The sequence below is a fragment of the Cyprinodon tularosa genome, unplaced genomic scaffold (assembly GCF_016077235.1).
Source record: "Cyprinodon tularosa strain WSP-4 unplaced genomic scaffold, ASM1607723v1 ctg40, whole genome shotgun sequence".
Lineage (NCBI taxonomy): Eukaryota > Metazoa > Chordata > Actinopteri > Cyprinodontiformes > Cyprinodontidae > Cyprinodon > Cyprinodon tularosa.
In genome coordinates this window covers 3385890-3407067 of record NW_024039119.1, presented here as the reverse complement: position 1 = coordinate 3407067, position 21178 = coordinate 3385890, and the positions used below count along the sequence as shown (strand labels likewise).

General features: G+C 39.4%; 1 protein-coding gene across 1 annotated transcript; it reads right to left on the bottom strand.

Annotated features, from left to right (window-relative positions):
* Nucleotides 1-6056: 6056 nt before the first annotated feature.
* Nucleotides 6057-20760, bottom strand: LOC119791751 (natural resistance-associated macrophage protein 2-like). Its single transcript, XM_038298037.1, has 15 exons — nucleotides 20711-20760; nucleotides 19651-19787; nucleotides 19320-19439; nucleotides 18730-18849; nucleotides 18545-18651; nucleotides 18386-18456; nucleotides 18234-18301; nucleotides 16028-16183; nucleotides 15725-15883; nucleotides 15496-15582; nucleotides 14028-14147; nucleotides 13763-13912; nucleotides 12368-12441; nucleotides 12040-12193; nucleotides 6057-6761 (listed from the first exon to the last, which is right to left on the bottom strand). Exons 1-15 carry the CDS (start codon nucleotides 20742-20744, stop codon nucleotides 6654-6656), a joined length of 1665 nt encoding a protein of 554 aa, XP_038153965.1. The 5' UTR covers nucleotides 20745-20760; the 3' UTR covers nucleotides 6057-6653.
* Nucleotides 20761-21178: the final 418 nt, after the last annotated feature.

Genomic DNA, 21178 nt, shown 5'->3' with positions numbered 1-21178 from the left:
CTCACATTGCCCCTGGTTCTGCTGAAGGTTTCTTGGACAACTTTCATTGTCATTTTGTATACACAGAGCATATACAAAACTAAATTTCATTTTGTTCAGCTTTAATGACATTTCCATTCCATAAATTGCATCAGTGAACCAAAGTAAACAGTGTGGGAGAAAAAACATGGTTCAAAAAAACGCCTTTATATGGAAGTTCACAGCATTAAATATATATGGTGCAATTATGCAGTGTTTTGGTTTGGTGTTATCAGTGTGATGCACAGCCTGTGACACGATATAGAGTTTTCTCAACAGTTCAGCTGTCTGATGGTGGTGGGGAAGATGCTGTTTTGGAACCTACTGGTCCCACACTTAATGCTGCAAAATTTCTTCCCAGAGGGCAGCAGGGAAAACAGTCAACGGTGGGGGTATGAGGGGTAATTTATGATGTTACGGGCTCGGGACACGCAGCGCTGGGATGAAATGTCTTTTATGGAGGGAAGAGGGGTGCCGATGATCCTCTCTGCTGTTCTCACCACTCTTCTCACCTTCTTCCAGTCTGCAGCGCTGCAGCCTCCACACCACACAGTGAGACAGCTGGTCAGAACGCTCGCTATGGTCCTTCTGTAGAAGGTGGGAGGATGGGTGGGGGCAGGTGGGCTCTCCTCATCCTTCGCAAGAAGTACATGCGCTTCTGTGCCCTTTTGACAATTGAGGTGGTGTTTAAAGTCCAGGTGAGGGTGTCTGTGATGTGCACTCCCAGGTTTTTGGTGCTGCTGACCACCTCTACAGCTGAGCTGTTGATGAGCAGTGGAGCGTGGTTAGGACGGTTCTTCCTGAAGTCCAAGATTATCTCCTTTGTCTTCTCCACGTTCAGGATCAGGTTGTTATCTTTGCACCAGTCCACCAGCTTCTCCACCTCCTCTCTGTAGTTCAGGTTGTTGTCGTCTCTGATGAGGCCCACCGCCGTTGTGTTGTCTGCAAACTTAACGATGTGATTGGTGGTGAACCTGGGGACGCAGTGTCATCAGAGTTAAGAGCAGGCCGCTCAGGATGCAGCTTTGCTGAGGGAAGCCTTTTGCTTAGAGAGTGTTCTGTCCGACCCGGACTGACTGAGGTCTGTTGGTGAGCAGCCGATTGCAGAGGGCTGTATTGAATCCCAGCTGTTCCAGATTTCCTATCAGATGCTGTGGGATGATGGTGTTGAAAGCTGAAGTAAAGTCCATGAACAGCATCCGCACGTGGGTGTTCTTCAAGTGTGCCAGGCTCAGGTGGAGAGCAGCAGAGATGGCATCCTCAGTGGAGCGGTTTCATCGGTAGGCAACAAACTGAGAAGTGGACCATAGCAGCATCTTCAGCTGAAGGTCAGCTGACACCACAACAACTTTTCTCTGCAGCTTTGTACATTCTTATCATGAACTTTAAAATCTGAACATCCGTTGTCATCCTTAATAGGTCTATGAACAAACAATGTGAAATTACAAAAGATGAGAAGTTTATTTATTTGAAACTCCACAAAATAATATAAAAGTAATCTTCATAGAAAAATATTTTATATAATTTCTTCTATATTGTTTGTAACTGAATGTGTCCCATGCCAAAGTTATAGATTTGCTTTTTTGCACCTCTAGCTGCAGCAGCATGTTTGCTGAATGAGTTACATTCTATTCGCCTCTGAGGTAGGACACCAGGCTTCTGCTTCATTAGTAATACTGATTTAAAATTATTAAATACAGCAAAACATGAGCATCATGAGTACTTTTCCTCTCTTATTAACTGATTGCAACAGCTATGCTTGGAAATAATACAACATTTCCCCCACTTTAGCTGGCATTTAAACACCTTTTGATAGGATTATTTCTAATATAATTTGTCTTCAGCTATGTATTTTAGTCCATTCCTTAACTACTAAGCGGTACAAGGTTTTGAAAAATCTATTGAAAAAGAGCTAGAAAAACAACATATTCTCTGATTTATCAGTTTTAAATAAACAACCGTTAATTAATATGTATTTATCCTGCATTTGCTTAAGAAAAATAAAGGTTGGGGTTTTATTTGTAAATGTTCAATGTTTGTTTTTTTAATCTGTCAGAATGTGATAACAGAATACATGAATAATCTATAATCTTTCTCTTTTATTGATCTCTCCCTATATAATTTAAAGGTATTCAGATAAAACCTAAATTCCACTCTACCTACATAGGGACCTCAAGCACATTAGGTAAAAGCTTTACTGTTACGGTTCTCCCCTTATTTACTTCTGTTTGGGTGTCTTTTTAAGTTTTTAGTTCCACTTTGATTTATGTTTTTCTGTTTTCTTTTTCATTGTTTTCTTTTCCATTTGGTTTTATTTTTATACAGTCTTATATTTTTTGAGTTGTTCTCTGTTGCCCCCTTGTGCCGGTCTCCTTTCCCTTAGCTCCTTCTAGTTACTTCTGTCCACACCTGCTACCCATCACATAATTAGTCCCCCCATTTATCCCATATATATACACCACCTCTTAAGTTATTCTTTGCTGGTTCCTCACCGTTCCTTGCTCCTCATGTGTGTTTTCCCTGACGTCTCCTGTTTTTTTGGTTTTGTTGTACTTTGTTTTCGGATTTTACCTTCTTTGGTTCTTAAATCAGCAAAAACTCAAGTCTGCCTCCTTTCATTTTTGTATTTGGGTCCTTAACAAACCTCCACCCAACTTTGACATTTACTCAAATACATGTAAAGTACCAGTGCAAAGTGTTACTTAAATAAAAGTTAAAAATTATCTAATCAAATGTCTGCTATACTCTAAGGGCCAGATCTATCAAAGGTTTGCGTGTATAAAAACGTGAGCTATTTCACTGCGCACACTAAAATATTAACAAACTGATCTATCAACAGCGTGCTAAAAGGATTTGGTCTTTAAAACGTGCTAAATAGCACCTCTTATCCATTTAGTACTTTTTCTGCAATGCATATGCAATATGGGGCGTTTACACACAAAAGTACGTCTTGTGGGAGGAGAACATGTAAATATATTAATTTAGCACTCGCAAAGTGATTTATCAAACCTGAAAGCAATTTTGCTAACGGTATCTGACTCTATATTTAACACGTTTCAAAAGAAGGTGCAAATGGTCTGTATGCATAATTGCGCACACATGGCAGCGGTTATTGTCGCAAGAAGGAGACATGGAAATGAAGCAAGGAGATGCAGAAAACGCATTTCTTCACTCCGTGTGAATATTTTTGTAATGAACGAGGAAACGATCATCAAAACATATTGTTTATCCAGAATTGCCATTTTGGAGCTGTTGGGGGAACTCAGAATGGATTTGGAGCCAGCCACAAGGAGGACCCACGCAATACCAGATATCACAAAACTCCTTGCAACATTGGATCTCCCAATCTAGTTTTTCAGAAGTGCTGTCTGACGTTCTAAATGCCATGTCGCCCTGACGCCCTAACGGAGAAACCAGACCTCCCCGATGCGCCTGTGGAGCAACATGCCAATGCTGCGGGGATGCATACACGCAGTAATCTCATCCACAGTCACTTCTTGTGAGCCATTTGGTATGTGCGTTTTTCCACAGGCCAATACAAAACACCTGTTTTTTTGTTTTTTTTTTACTGCAGTGAAGTAGAAATTCAGCCACATACCACCTTAGGGAATAAAGGTTGCCAAAGTTTTTTCTTTATATATATATACACTATATTGCCAAAAGTATTTGCTCACCCATCCAAATTATTGGAATCAGGTGTTCCAATCACTTCCATGGCCACAGGTGTATAAATTCAAGCACCTAGGCATGCAGACTGTTTTTACAAACATTTGTGAAAGAATGGGTCGCTCTCAGGAGCTCAGTGAATTCCAGCGTGGAACTGTGATAGGATGCCACCTGTGCAACAAATCCAGTCGTGAAATTTCCTCGCTCCTAAATATTCCACAGTCAACTGTCAGCTGTATTATAAGAAAATGGAAGTGTTTGGGAACGACAGCAACTCAGCCACGAAGTGGTAGGCCACGTAAACTGACGGAGCGGGGTCAGCGGATGCTGACGCGCATAGTGCGAAGAGGTCGCCAACTTTCTGCAGAGTCAATCACTACAGACCTCCAAACTTCATGTGGCCTTCAGATTAGCTCAAGAACAGTGCGCAGAGAGCTTCATGGAATGGGTTTCCATGGTCGAGCAGCTGCATCCAAGCCATACATCACCAAGTGCAATGCAAAGCGTCGGATGCGGTGGTGTAAAGCACGCCGCCACTGGACTCTAGAGCAGTGGAGACGCGTTCTCTGGAGTGACGAATCTCGCTTCTCCATCTGGCAATCTGATGGACGGGTCTGGGTTTGGCGGTTGCCAGGAGAACGGTACTTGTCTGACTGCATTGTGCCAAGTGTAAAGTTTGGTGGAGGGGGGATTATGGTGTGAGGTTGTTTTTCAGGAGCTGGGCTTGGCCCCTTAGTTCCAGTGAAAGGAACTCTGAATGCTTCAGCATACCAAGACATTTTGGACAATTCCATGCTCCCAACTTTGTGGGAACAGTTTGGAGCTGGCCCCTTCCTCTTCCAACATGACTGTGCACCAGTGCACAAAGCAAGGTCCATAAAGACATGGATGACAGAGTCTGGTGTGGATGAACTTGACTGGCCTGCACAGAGTCCTGACCTCAACCCGATAGAACACCTTTGGGATGAATTAGAGCGGAGACTGAGAGCCAGGCCTTCTCGTCCAACATCAGTGTGCGACCTCACAAATGCGCTTCTGGAAGAATGGTCAAAAATTCCCATAAACACACTCCTAAACCTTGTGGACAGCCTTCCCAGAAGAGTTGAAGCTGTTCTAGCTGCAAAGGGTGGACCGACGTCATATTGAACCCTATGGATTAGGAACGGGATGTCACTTAAGCTCATATGTGAGTCAAGGCAGGTGAGCAAATACTTTTGGCAATATAGTGTATATATATATATATATATATATATATATATATATATATATATATATATATATATATATATATATATATATATATATATATATATATATATATATATATTTATATTTATTTATTTTTTGGGGGGGTCACTGTAAGATTTAAATTTCTTAATGCACTAGTTTGTACAAACTACAAACTGCTTTGCCGCAAACCACAAAACGCGCAAAACCATCATTTAAATAGGGCGTCTCCAACAGTTTTGCACCTGCCACCAGTTATGCAATCACCCTTGTTAAATCACCTGCAAACCATGGTTCAGCCCCTCACGCAAAATTCCAGTTTGCGAGCGCAAATTACTGCACGCAAAATTGGATCTTGATAAATCCGGCCCTAATTCTTTTCATACAGTAGAGACGAGATACTGGCTTTAAACTGTAAAATAGGTAATTGCAACAAAGAAATTTAAATCTTGAAAAAATATTCAATTAATTTGCCCCAGAAGTTGGTGACTCTACAATGCAACATAACAACAATAAGTTGTGCAATGTATAATGTGAAATTTACTATTTGATAGCAGTAACCTGTTTCTCTATATTTGGCACCCAGTGCAATAACTATATATTTATGCATATATAAACATCCATCTATATAAATACCCATGTAAACACCCTGTGGAATAATCCTGTATAATAATCCTACAATACAAATAAAAAAAGCTGTTATTTGTGAATGCACAGTATATACCGTATATATCCCATGCACCTTTTTCTTCCCTTGGCATATTCTTCTTTGACAGTTTGAGCTGATGTAACGAGTACATTTCTCCACTGTGACAGCAATAAAGTCAATCGATCAATTATTAAGGGATGTCAAATTAAAATCTTTAAGCAGAGGTATTCTGCACCTTTTAGATATCTCCCTGCACCTGAAATGGCTTAATAACATCCTCAGCTGAAGTCAAGTTCCACAGTCCTGAAAAAAATAATTATATTCAGGTGTGGTACAGCAGAGAATCATTTGGTCCAGGACACTGGATTGTGACATCCCTAGTTTTTATGGCAAGCAGTGTTTCTATAGAACTTTATTTTGTATTTTAAAGATGTTTAATCCCCCATTAATAAACACATTCACATGCTGACATAAGTTGTGTTTAAGATGTTTACATTTATTACACTTTTTTCAAATGGAAATTTACATTTACACACACAAATGTTATCTTAATTCACACATAGATTCTTATGTCATTTACAGTTCATCTACTAAATAAATGTGCTAAATGTGTGACAGATATGAAAACTACCATTTCTTTTTTCACCTCGTGACCAATCAAACAACTTCTGCAACATATACATGTTTCTAAACCTTAAAAAGATTTACCTCTAAAATCCAAAACTGTACAAAATGAAAATACAAAAGTGACGAAACAAGCACAACACCCTGATGCATAACAACCCGATTTAACTCTTTCAGCTGGAGCAGAATCCGTTTAAAACACAGAAACAAAGAAATAAAATAAAAACAATACAGTCCAAGTGAGGATGGATTTCATTGGGAGCTTTTTAGTCTACAGAAATTAAAACAACAATATTTATCATTAGGAAATATTTTTAGAATACAAAACATTAACAATCTGATGCTACACTTGGATAAAACAATAGTCAGGGTGAAAATTCAGGTAAAACTCGGCACCGACTCCTTTTCATGAGCAGAATAAATGTTAGACCTGTGTTGGTTTGAAGGAAGGAAAACATGTTGTTTGGCTTTAGGTGTCACCCTCAGAGCGCTCCTCTATGAGCACAGCAGGTCGATTGCTTACCCTGCTGCAACGGTCCAGGCAGGAAATGCCCAGGGCGACCAAACAGTGCCAAGCCTGCAGACAGCCGAAGGGAAGGAAGAGGTCAAGATCAGATTACTGAAAAGCTGTTTATTATTGAGTTAGACATTAGCAAATTAGCAGATCCTGGTAACTATATGCGTGAGTGTGTGCATGAATGGTTGTTTGTCCTGTGTGTCTCTGTGTTGCCCTGCGATGGACTGGCGACCTGTCCAGGGTGTACCCCGCCTCTAGCCCATTGACTGCTGGAGATAGGCACCAGCACCCCTCGCGACCCCACTTGGGACAAGCGTGTAAGAAAATGGATGGATGGATGGATGAATGGTAACTATATGCAAAAAAAACCCCCAAAAAACAAAAACAAAAAAAACAGGAAAACCTTGATAAAGTATGTACTGCATTTTCATAATGTCATAGTTTTAGGGAGGGAAAAAAAACCAAAAACATCAGTTTTATTTGATTTCAAACACTTATAGCATAGTTATTTTTTGGTGAAGATTGGTTCTGTCCCCCTGTATGGGGGTGGGGGTTGCAACGATAGCGAAAAGGAATCAACTCTATCGCTGCGTTGTAGGTTTTTGAAAGATGAAATCTTTCTTTGTGAAAGCTGAAATCAGAGGGGGTGGACTCCGATTTCATCTTTCAGAAATCTATAATGCAGTGATAGATTTGATCCCCTCCCAATATCGTCGCTGTCACAGTGGGTGTTGAGGTATGACAGGACCCAAATGTAGACACAAAACTTGAGGTGGGTTACTTGAATGTTTAATTAACCAAAAGTTCAACAAAAGAACAAATTTAATAAAACATAAATCCACAAAAATCCAAATATTCTGAAAACCAAGAATACTCACAAGAAGAAAGGGACAAAGTAATGACGACAAAACAGACGACTGAACAGCAGGAGAATATATGGCAGAAACTAAGGCTATGCTTGCACTGCAGGCCTTGATGCTCAATTCCGATTTTTTTTGGCGAAATCCGATTTTTTAACGTTGCCGTTCACATTTCCAAATATATGCGACTTGTATGTGATCTCCTGTGTGAACTGCAGTCATACAACGCAAGTGTCCCGCATGTGCAGTAGAGGATGCAATGACGTCACAGGCCAGGGTGCTTTTTTTTTCCGGAAGTAAACATGGATGGTAGTGCCAGCACGCATCTAGCGGTCTTTTCCAACTATAAAAACACAATCTTTTCAATAAAGTTAAAATTAAATACTGCTCTCCACATCGTCATCTGCCATGGTTGTTGTTTTTCTTGCCGCTTCTGCGTAGCAAGACGCATAATAGTGACCTTTGTCTGGTATTAATGACGTTCAGGTCGGATGAATCCGGCCTGGCCGTTCAGAACCAGGTCGCATTTAAAAAGATCTGATCCATATGCGATTCAGGACCACATAGCCGAGTGGCCTGAGTTACATTGGAAAAAATTGGATCTGTGTTGTTCAGACAGTCATGAAAAGATCCAGTTCGCATATGGGCAAAAAAAATCGGATTTGTGTCACCTCAGGCTGCAGTGTGAACGTAGCCAAAGACCAGGCTAATTAGCAGATTGGGAGCAGGTGTGAACAGAGGCAAAAAGGGAGCTAGGGAAAAGGAGACTGACACAAGAGAGTAAATAGGAAATATCTAAGAACTCAAATACAATCAAAATACCTAGAACATAAGAATCAAAATAAGACCAATGAAAAAAGAGATAAAACTTGAACAAAACCCAAAACATGACAATCGCAACCCTAACCCCCTTACAGGGGAACAGAACATCTTGCCTGTTAATCCAGGCCAACAATTCCCCCTAATGACCCCCTTTCAGAGATATAGACAGGTATTGGGTATTGCAGGCTAATAAAGGACCCAAACAACCTACTTCTGACATTTTAAATTGAAAAAGCTTCCTGGATGGGAAGCAAAACGTCTTCAAAGTTGGAAACAAAGTCCAATGGATTGTTTTGTTTTACATTTTTGCAATAGCTATTTGTTCCAGGAGGCAGATTTGTGAATCTTATCTCCCTACGTTATTTAATCAAATTTAAAAGTATTTTCTTTCAAACCCTCTCAGATGCAAATATGTGAGCCTGTGGCGAAGTGGTTGTTTGTGTTCACAACTTGTCGCTTATTCTTTCTTCTGATTTGTAATGCTTAAATTTAAACATTAGTTTGCAACTTTGACTTTCACTTACTATCCCGGGTTTGTTTGTGTTAGCATTATGTTGCAGTTTCCATCTACTTATGTTTACGTTAAAGTTATTACTTTAGGATTATTGGATGAAAATGTTTATTTTGTTTCAAAATACATTCATAGTTTTTGTTTTCATTTTTACTCACCATAACCACTGAGCTCTTGGAAGCTCAAGGAAATGTTTTGTCAGAGTGAAATGGAATAAAAGACAACAGAGAAACTGGAACCGGTGGCTGAAGCTGTTTGTTTTTGGTTCACCTTATTGATCCTCGACCAAATTACCTCACAGAGCCTGAAAAAAACTTCTGATGTAGTTTAAACTTTCACTGAAGGCGTTACAATGAATAGATCACAATAGACACAATCAGTAGGACTTATGCTCCTCTCTGCTCTCCTTCATATTTTTGACAACCACCTGACCTGCAGAGATTGCTGGTAACACCTCAGATTTCTAATTCTATGCACTTATTATCTTGTTTTAGTTATAACAATCGACATTTTTAAGATAAATAGTTTTGAATGTATCTGTTGTCCCGTTTTTTAAGTGAGTTGACAAACAAGGTTTGACTGATTGTTTAAACAATCTGGAGCTTTGCTTTTTGCTCCCATAAGGTATAACTTTAGCTTTTATCGAAGAAATACTTTAGTGGGTTAAGTGTTAATAATTATGGAGTTTGTAGAAAAGGCCTTATGCCTAATGGTGTGTCGTAGAGCAAGTTTCCTTAACCACTGTCCTACATGTTTTAGTTCTTTCCCCACCTCCTCACCTAAATCAAAAAGGCAATTAAAAAGCTTTTGCAGCACTCAGTGGCTGTTGAGAAGGTGAGGCAATTATTTGAATCAGGTCTTCAAATCTAAAACATGAAGGACAGTAGGCCCCAATGACCAATGTTGAGAAACCCTGTCGTAGAGGGTCTGTGAAGCTGTGAACCCTTTGCCGGAGAACCTGGCATCGTAAGATCTACGAGAAAAGTTTAAATAATAAAAAGAAATAGAAACCTTTGTCTTAAATCAGAAATGGAATAATCTCTGCAGCTTTTCCATAGAGTATTGATCCAGAATATATGTGTAATGAGAAACAATGTCTCTGAATTCGAATTCATGGGCTGCGTCCTCCGAAGGCCAGATTCGAAGGCCGATTATGTCTTGACGCGGTGCCGTGGTCTGTTCGGATTCCAAGACTCTTCATTATGCGGCCTACAAATGTGTCCTTCATTTTGCCCAATTTGAAGGACAGGTCTGATGTATCCTCTCTATCATTGGATATACCAGGATTCATTGTGAGTCCAAGCAAGCCGGCTGCTCCATGAATAGAGTAAAAAGGTTACTTGGTGAAGAACAGTGGTGTATATTGGAAGTTCAGTTTAATATAATACAAATATGTGAATAGTACTGTCTGAAATGAATGAAAATAGTTGTTTTAATGGTTATTGAGTCAGATATGTGGCGGTAATGTTTGATTTATCTAAAGGGTTTTATCTGTTACTGTGTAAATGGGTTTGGCTGTAATTTAGGGGAAGATTCTAATATATTTGCAGTGTTGGGACTATAAATCTGATAGGATTTTTTGTTTTTTATTGCTGTTTTGCACAATTTGCTTAGCTAAATATTTTGTTCTGTTGATTATGAGAGATTTTGCAGATATATTTGTATGCATACGTTGTTTAGATTTACTTACATTGTTTTATCTTCCTACCCCTTTCATAGAATAGAATAGAATAGAATAGAGAATCCATTTATTGTCCCACAATAGGGAAATTCTGGTGTTTATAGCAGAAAAAAGATTATTGAAAAAAATGGTCACACAAACGTGGGCCTTAGAAAAATGTAGAAAAGTGAAGAGTAAAGAGAGATAATCAATAAAATACTGCACTGTAAAGTGTTTTAACAATATAAACTGTTCACCTGGAGTAAATAACCAATATACAACTATGGACATTTTTACAGTGATGGATATTTGAAAATAGCAGCAACATCAGAGATGTGCAAAATGACAGCAACATGTTATTTAACTGACTAGGGTTTATATCATTATTATATTTGCTCTTATTTGTTCATGCTGCTGGTGGTTGGCACCTTTATTCAACTCTGTATTCTCATGAGTGAAGTCTTTGTTCACTTTACAATAAAAAAAAATATACATTTTTTTAAAGAAACAGTTTTGAAAAGTTCGGTATTCATTCTCTTCCTGCTTTGTGTGTCAACTGTCACGGTTTCTAAGCGACAGAGCGTATGGCGGTGAAAGCCACGGAACGCTAGACCAGTTTGAATTCACAACCAAAACTCTTCCGGTCTCCTTATTTTCAAAGACGTAATAGGATTCAGTCCAGATAGACGGGGTCCTTGGAGGATGCAGCTCAAATTCAAACTCAACCAAGATCTACGTTCTTTCTTGGTAATCACCGTCCTCCTGAGTCTAAAATGAAACCTTTTGGGTTTGTGAAATATGAAGTAAACTTTGTTCTGTTATTGTTGCATGCAAAGAAATGAAAGCTTGAAGAAGTCTTAATCCAAAAGATACTGAGAGTAACTTTATTATTATTATTTTTTGTTTTATTCTTTTTATTATATTTATCCATTTCTATTTTTTACATTTTTTCTTTCAAATTAAAAGAAAATAAAACTTGAAAAAATATAATACACATTTTTTTTAGAGGAATAAAAAATAAAACATTGTAAAGACATTTTGTGGAAAAAGCAAAGTTACTTTCAAATCCTTTATTTTTTGATCAAGACATTTTCGGTTTCATTTTTGGAGTGCATTTTTAATTTTCCTTTACAAAATGTGTGTTTTTATTTCAATTTTCTAAAACATTTAATGTGCTTGCAGCAATAATGGAACAAAATTAACTCCATTGTTAAAGAAGAGAAAACATGGAACTGAAAATGAGAATGTGGACAATTCGGACAGATTGTGCAAAAGAAAAAAGGTAAAGATCCCTGTATTTTTGTGCATGTACATGTTCTATTTTTTTTAGTGTGAGATTAGGCTAAAGCCTTTTAAGAACAGCATTGCATGATCTTAACTAACCACTGCATGGTTAGAATGAAATAATGATCCATACAATTAAACCATTGGTAGACCTGATAAATAACAACACATTGTTCTTTCAAACGATTTATAACAACTCACCAGGTAGATCACGAAGCACAGATACACCACAGAGACCAGGGTAGCGATTACGTAGAGCCAGACGCTGTTCAACGCAGTCACATAAACCACCACAAAGTATAAGTTGATAGCGCAAACCAGGAGGATGACCAAGCTTCCTAAAACTTTGCAAACCCTTTAAAAAAACAAAAGAATCTGTGATTTAATCTGGGAAAAACACAAATTTCTCACCTCTGTGACTAAAACACTATAGTTAGCCTTTCATGTTTCAGTTCCCTTCCAGTAATGTTGAACTGATGCAATAGATACAGTGGGAACATTAACTGTTCAGGGGATATGTTTCACTTACAGCCCATTAGCAAAGTCGTTCATGATGGAGGTCAGACTGGTGAAAGCCAGGATGGGGATCAAGGCAAATGGAAGCTGTTGGAGGAAAAAAGGACTATTCATACAATGCAATGTCTCAATAAAGGGGTCATAGAATGCAAAACCGAATTTACATTGTCATAGATGAATAACGTTTGCTCAGTAGGTGAAATGGACGTACAGAGAAGTTCAAACCCCATCTACACCCCCTTGTTTGCAAATCTCAAAATTCTGAAATTCCACCATAAAACAGGCGAATTCAAACAAAGCCCCAAATTGATGTCAATTTGGGGATGTTGCCTTATTTGGGTCTGGCCTGTATTTTTGTCACGCCCTGAAATTGACATACAGACCAGCCCACTGGTTCACTGGTCCAAGAACATGAATAGAGGTAGATGTAAGACACAAGTTCAGTTATTTAGCCTACAGCTGGGTTTACTTCTACAACAATTACAAAGCAGGCAGTTTCTCTTTTCAAAGTGAGCCAGAACCACGGGCGTAAATGTAGTGTTCCAGGCTGCACAGAGAAAGGAGAAAATGTTCACAGTCTTCCCAAGGATCCTAAGACTCAACAGACATGGATTATTTGTGTCTATCAGAAGATATTTGCAAAGTTTGATGCTCAGCTGTTCATTTGCTGTGAGCATTTTACTGAAGACAGCGCTCAAAATAATGGGGCCGCTGACTGGGCATTCGAACCGAGCTATCAGCTCCAGTGCTGGTCTGGGTCTGGAACCAGCTGGGGATGGAGCGACCGAACTCGACCCAATGACGGTATGCTTCCCCCCGCCTGCCTTACTGGGGAAGCACGGGGCCGCGGCTACCATCACTCTGCCCCCTGCTGGCTCCCTCCCTCTTCCCATCCACCTGAGTTCCCGGACCAGCCTGTGAGCTCACGGCTCGATTCTGCTGCACAGTAGTCGACGAAAATCCCGGACGATTTTGAAATTTCCCCTGAACATTTTTTAGGAACGAAAAGTAGGACATGTCTGGGAAAAAGAGAACATCTGATCACCCTACCAAATCGACAATTTAATGTTTCAGTGAGTGAGTGCTTGTTGCTATGATGCATCTTTGCTCAGCAGCTTTGCTCGTTGTAAACAAACTAATCAGTGCACAGCTCATCTAAATATTCATGAGCGTACCATAAAAGGAAGAAAACCTGTTGTTTCATTCTGGGGCTTTTAACCAGGCTTGAATTAGAGCCAATAGAACAGCAAATATGCCATTTTCAGCCCAACCAATGTTACACACCCTATTCAGAGACCTTAAGGACCAGCACCAAATACCCTATAGAATCATTCTATGAGCCCTTTAAACATGCTAACAAAAGAGATGTAGACATCATCATTTAAAGCTTTAAAGAGCTTCTTCTGACCAGGATACTCTGAACCACATTGAGGATGTCATTCAGCCCCGTCAGATGCTGAACATCTTTAGAAATGGCGACCAGGAAGGTAGGAACAATAGCGATGGAGCGAGTCAACAGCACCCGACGAAAACGAGACCACTTCAGGTTCAGAAATCCCTGAGCAAAGAGGTACAAATACAAACTTGCATCTTTAGACAGCATTTGGGGTTTTAGAATACTGTAAAGCAGCAGATACTACATGCAACATGTGGAGCAGAAGGTTTTTCTTTACCTCCATCACAAACTGTCCAGAGTAAGTGCCTGTCATGGTGGAGCTCTGTCCCGCTGCCAGGATCCCTATGGCCCAGATGTAGAGAGCAGCAGGACCAAAGAAACACCCCAACACCACCCCCTGTGGAGAAGAGGAAAAATACTTATTATCTTAGTATTCATAGGTGTTTATGACTGAAAAGAGGCAAAGCTCAACAAGTAATTTATCACTACAAATTTTGCTACTATATGGAAAATAGACCTTTAAAAAACTTCCTGAATATGAAAACATAGTCATAGGGTGGCAGACATATCCCAGAATGCCTTGGGCGGAGAGTTCTCCTCGTAAAGCATTATAGAATTTGCTGACAAAGTGGCCCGCTCTTGCTACCCGACAGTGGCGAAGTATAACAAAGAAGGCGCAGGCACCGGGCAGTGGAGGATGAGTTGGGCGACCAACAGGAAGCAAAAAGTAGTGATCATCTGTCCGAAAGATAAGTTAACTGAGTGCGCTATTAATTCAAATATATATTCGCAGCTCTATATAGTGATTGAGGAATTTAGCGGTCTGGACACAGTAATCTTGTATGAACTATAAGAACAGCAACTATTAAATACAGCGTGCACGAGGAGAAATGGACTCGTGCATGCTCTCGTGTGGGTTTAATGGGCGTTCCCTCTCGGGTACAGAGTTGTGCATATGCATTTTTTTTTTTTTTTAAGTGGGGAGGGTGGGTCTTTTCAGAAATTTGCGAAAATCCTCCACTATAAATTTCAGATAATCCACGTCGACCCAAAAGGATTCTACAACTACAGGAACTGTATGTTGAAGTCATGTGAGGCAGAGCCCTACTAGATCCTTGTAGCTCCATGATAGAGCTGAGAATTAATTTCTTCTTTATCTAATATTTCCGAGTAAAGACAAATAGGAAAGGAGCATATTGAAAGTAAACATGTGTCAAGGTTTTATACAGTGGCTCTTAAGTGGAAACCACATCAACAAATCTCTAAAAACTACAAAAAATAAAAAATGCAACATGTTAAGAATGACAACATACTAAAAATTGCAATGCAAAGTCAAAACCACAACAACAAAAACAAATCTTCAAAATCACAACACAAAGTATCAACTACGAAAGCAAATCCACAACCACAAAAACAAACCTGCAAAATAACAAAAATCAAAGCCACAAACAGAAACCTCAACCACAAAAACAAATACACAAAAATCACAATCCATAAAACCAGAACATCAACCACAAAATCAAAATAAGTAAAATATAAATGATAATAATAATAAAAATATTTTTTTGGCTGTTCTGACCCTTACTTTACTCATTTAGCATTTAAGAAGAAAATACATCAATAACTCCAATTTGGTAGGTACAGTTAAATGTTTTACCCATGGTCTCCATAGATGAAAACATTTCTATTATCAAAGCTTAAACTGTATCAGAGTTTATTGCTGGAGTAAAGCAGAGCAGACATACCCCTTTGTAGATGTCCACCTCCAGAGTGCCATTGTTGAGAGGGAAGAGATCGGTGTGGGGGCTGCCTGTAGCATTGCACACTGCGTTCTAAAACACAATCAGCAACAACTAAATCATCAATATGTGTTCAATTAACCCTAAAAAGTAAGAGGCTATTTAACTCTGCAGCAAAAGGACACAACAGCCTGTTAGCAATCAGTAGAGCTATTTTTTCTAACATGGTACTCACCACCTCCATGTTGTTTTTATTGTAAAAAGCCTGAGCAAAGACTGCGACGACAAAGAGGTTTATGACGAAGGAGACTAAGAGGGCGATAGATGATTCAATGAAGAAGTACTTGTTGGCTTCCTTTATCTCTTTCTTGTTTTTCCGATCCACTTCTCTGGACTGATAAAACAAAATAGATTAAAAGAAAACAATCGCTGCGTTTTATTTGTAATAATAAGCTAATAGATGCTCTCATGCAATGCAGAATCAGCTTTCTGACAGAGTTATTTTTTTATACGTATAGTTCTATGGATTTGTTCTCACTTTGACCAGAGCTGAATGCAGGTAGATGTTGTGGGGCATAATGACAGCACCCACGATTCCCACGGCCTGCTCCAGCTGCACAGGCCCACAGTTAGGACAGTACGGTAAAAACATCCCTTTAAGAACCTCTCCTTGGTCCGGTTTCACCAGCCCGTACTGTGGGACAATAGACAGAGAAATAACTATGTTACATCTCCATAAAACACAAATGCAAGAGAGAACTTTTTATAAATGAATGTCATGTTAAATAAAAGCTCCTAAAATCCATTGGACAGTTCTTTTTCCCTGCATGAACTAACCAGAGTTACTTTAAAACTGATCCGTTCAGTTCACAGTTCACTAAAAATATAAACGTATTCAATGAATGCCGTTCATTAAACACATTCATGCACAGCAGCGGTTACAGGCCAGTCTTGCTTTTATATGTAGATTCTAAAATCCTCTCTAAGGTTATTGCCAAATCTTTACAACATGGTGTGCAGGACATTATTTTGTAATTACTCAGAACAGAGGGACCCAGAATTCCAATTTTTACATTCTCCTGTCCTGACCCTGGATGTTCACAGGGGAGTGAGATGGGGGTCTTCTCCTGAACTTGATCACCATCTCTTTGGTCTTACTGGTGTTAGACAGAGGTGGTTCTTCTCACAACAGTTCATACAGTCCATGATGACTGATCGAGTCTCCAGTTCTTTCCCCTCTGAAACACAGCCTAAAATCGCAGAGTAATCGGAGAACTTCTGGAGATGGCAGCAGCTGTTGTAGGTGAAGTCTGAGGTGTAAAGGGTGAAGAGGAATGGAGACAGAACGGTGACCTGGGTTGGCCCGGTACTGCAGACTGCCACCTCTCACTGACAGCAATGCAGCCGCACATATTGAGGGCGTTCAGTGAGGTAGTTGACGGTCAATGCAGCAAGATGTCTGTCCACTCCAGCGTCCTCCAGCTTTCCCCCCCAGCAACTCTGGTCTGATGGTGTTGAAAGTGCTGGAAAAGTCAAAGAACATGACCCTCACTGCACAACTGGTGGTATCCACTTGGGTAAGCGCTTGCTGCAGCAGGTAAATGATGGCATCCTCCACTCCGATATCAGGTAAGTTAGCAAATGCAACAGGTCCAGGGTGGGGTGGGGGAGGCAGGATAGAGGGTTTCAGTGGGTCGGGGGTTGGTGAGTTAGGTCTCTGGAGAGATTAGTCATCTGGAGCCAGAAAAGAAAATCTAAAACACTAAGGTAACGCTGGTAACCTCTCCCCACTGGCTCAAGAGATAAAGTCTGGCATTGATGGCTGAGACAAAGTACTTGAAATTGAAGCAGGAGCAGTGATGAGAAACAGGGAAGATTTTTTAGGCCCCGTCCACACGAAGACGAACCCTGGCCTAAACGCACAAATTTTTCACCAAACCAGCCTCTCATCCACACGAAGCCGGCGTTTCGGGGGTCTGTAAACGATCTTTTTTTTATTCAGCCTTCAGAGTGGGAAGATTCTGAAACGCCGTTTTCGCGTTTCCATCTTTAAGCTCTAACCGCATTTTTTTTTTTACACGCATGTGTCATAGCGTCACCTCTAAACACGCATGCTTACAACAGAATCTTCTTCTTCTGGAATATCTCCAGGAAGAACAGAGCAATATCGACGACATAGTTCAGCACCTGAATTTGACTTAACCACGAAAATGGACCCGCAGGGCAACCATGTATAAATATTAGTGCGCATGCCCAACATTTCGTCGCTTATTTGTGCTTTGGCACCACAGCGCCACTTACAGGCCTGGCATACATTTTGCAGCGTTTTCATGCATTTGTGTGGACGATCACATTTATTTTACGTCTCCGTCTTTACGACAAACGTTCTGGAAAATATTAGCGTTTCGTGTTCATTTTGACTTCGTGTGGACGGGGCCTAGGCGAAAGAAACGAGAAATAAAGCCAGCCATCAGCGCATAGATCATGACAAATTTGATAAGAACAGGTGGGATTTATGCCAGGTCATCACTCTCCTTTCGACACCATATATAGTAGAGACAATAAAATACAACATTTAACTTTATATCTATAATTTAGACACAAAATCATTAAAACAATATTTAAAAGCCATTATAATTGTATGTCCTGACATAAATATACCTTGAAAAACAGATTACAAATAATACCCATGTCTATGATGACTGCATATGAAATTCTGGGTGTCAGATGTGTAGGAAGCTTACCTCATAACCAAAGCTTATAGCCATTACAGTGATCAGAAATCCAAAGAAAAGTTCAAGTTTCCTCAAACCTTAAGAAATGAAAACATGTGAAAACATCTGATAGCACAAACCAGATCAGTGAACTTAAAGATTTGGTTAGGGTGACTACATACCATATTTGTCAAAACAGAGGAACAGAATTGTGTCAAAGATGGTGATGAGGACCCCTCCCCACAGTGGGATCCTGATAGTTACACAAAGAAGGACAAGCATGAACAAACACACATCTTCCAATTTATATTAAATCCACAGCAGAGAGTAACGTGTCTCACCTGCCCACTGAGAGAAGGTTAAAGGCGATGGCACAGCCGATGACTTCCTGCATGTCTGAACCAATAATTGCCAGTTCGATCACTAACCAAAGGATTATCCGTGGAACCTGAAGGAAACAACCATTTATTCAAAGAAAGTGATTAAAAACAACCAGGAGTGAAGAGAGAATCAGGCAGGGACTTACAGTGGGATACTGGCGGTAGCAGATTTCAGCCAGGTCCATCCCGGTGACGACTCCGAGGCGTGCAGCCAACCTCTGCAGCAGCAACCCAATGATGGTTGCATAAAGCAGGACCCATAGGAGCTGAGAGATCCAATCAACATAAGTCACTACATCACCTTAGAGATGGATGTCCTGCCTTTTTCTAACAAAATAAAAAAGTTGAAAATATAATTCTGTCAAACTACTCTCTCTCTGGTAGTTTTGTGTAACTCTGAGTCATTTGTTGACCTACTTTAATTGTCGGTTTTGTAACAGTGGGTTTTCCCTGTTATACTCTTCCACATATGTTGTAATAAATTATCTTTTTTGTTATCTTACAGATCTTAAGCATGTAAGTTATAATAAAAAGAAGCAGTGATTGGTTCATTCAAGCTTCTATCTGATTTTAGTTGGTGCACTGCAGATCTTTGGTTGTCCTGCCTCAAAAAAGCAGAGTAAATATCCTGTATAAACTGTTACCTGTTAGGCTAAATATGTCCAAACTTTAATAAATTGTTTATTTAGGTTTCAGGTGTGTAATGATGTGGAGATAAAAATGCTTCATTCATTACCTTAAAATCAGATGTGGCACCAGACTGCAGATCGGACTCGATGTTTCCAGGATCTAAATAAGCAATGCTCACCAGAAACCCCGGTCCGGTGAAGGCCCAGAGTTTACGGAAACTGAAGCACTTAGAGGAAGAGACGGATGATTTTTATTAATAATAAAATTACCTTAGTTTGGATTGCAATAAGTCATCAATTTAGCCAAGCTCTGAAAAGAAAAAAAACGTGTTAAAAAAGTTTAAAAACATATAAAGAATATGCATGAATAATAACTTTTTTAAAATCACCCATAGGTTAATTTTGATATGGTAAAAATCTCAGTTAGTTGAGTTGTACCTCATTGCCACTTTCTGGAATGGGAACCTTATCCTCAAAGTAGGTGGACAAGGGTTCCTCTTGGACCTCAGATGAGGCCTGAGGAGAGATGGCACCGTAGTGGCTTGACTGGTCTCCATTTTCATGCTGGGAATCATCTGAGACACACCAGTTTCACAGAAAACTATCAGTACACTGCAGCTTAGATCGTGCTCTTTTTAAGAATTACAGAAGAATTACATTCTAAAAAGATTACATCTATTATTAAGATGACAAGAACTAGATCTAAAACAAGTATTGCTTCTTTGTTAACCAAATCATTTGTTTAAGTTAGAGCTATCAGGACAGTAATGGAGATTGTGTGTTGTGGCATTGTAACAGTGAATTTATGTAGTCAGAGTAACAACTTAGTGCACAGGGAAAAAAAATGTTGTTTTTTTTTTCTAAAAAAAAAAAGTTTAATAAATTACCAGAGTTGATAAAAGAATAAATGCAATTTTAAGACATAATTCAATTTATTTCTTAAAGCCTTCTTAAAGCCTAAAATAAAATACAAAAATTATGAATGCCTAAACCTTTGAAGATCCTACTAAAAACCAAGATCCATAATTTATATATATTGGTAGATGTCAAATTATTTTCCTTTTTTTTAAAATGCAATGGTGATGCATAATCGGAGAAGTTATCACAACTCCCCTAATGCAACAATTTTTACTTCTCCTGCTACACTAACATCTCTTTCCAACACACCATAAACCACAGCCTCCCCATGAATCCAGATTAAATATGAATACAAACTTGTCTTTCTGTCTTTCTTTTGACATTGATTACTATGGAAACTTCATCAAAGAAAGATCCTCAACACAAAGAAACAAATTGAATGCAAATCAGCTACATATGTAGTCTGAAAACTTCAATCTAACGTAATTACTTTGATTCCAAGTCTGATCAGTCCAAAGACTCAGCTTTAACTTCTTATAACAGCATTTAAAATGGAACATGATCATTTCCAGTACTACAAATCCACTTTACAATAACTGTTTGAGCTGATAATTGTTTGCCTATATAAATAAAAACTCACAGAGTCTGGAGCGTCCCTCCTTCCCACCAGTCATCTCCAACTTACTGCTGTTCCTAAAGTCCACTGTTGCCTAAGAATGGTTGCTTTTATAAGCTGCTTCCTCTGGGTGTGTTTTTTTTTAAACAGAATGGGATGGTGGGGGGACATTAACTGTCACATTAATATTGCAGTATTTATCACGTGTCAAAAATACCTCAAGATGAAAGAATTCAATCCAACATGTGAAGAAGAACCAAAGTAAGATTTTTGAAATAAGCAAACTCTAAAACCAAGTCTGTAAATATATTTGATGCCTTTTAAAAGTTGCTAGTTAGGCACCTTATATATCATATGAGCTAGGTATGCATTTTAGTCTAACTTCAAAACCATAATTCAGCCTCAGGAAGGCCTTAATCAGTGTTAACAGAGCGATTGGTAGGAAGGTTCCAACCTTCCAGCAGGTCTCCGTTCTGCGCGGCCGGCCGTCAT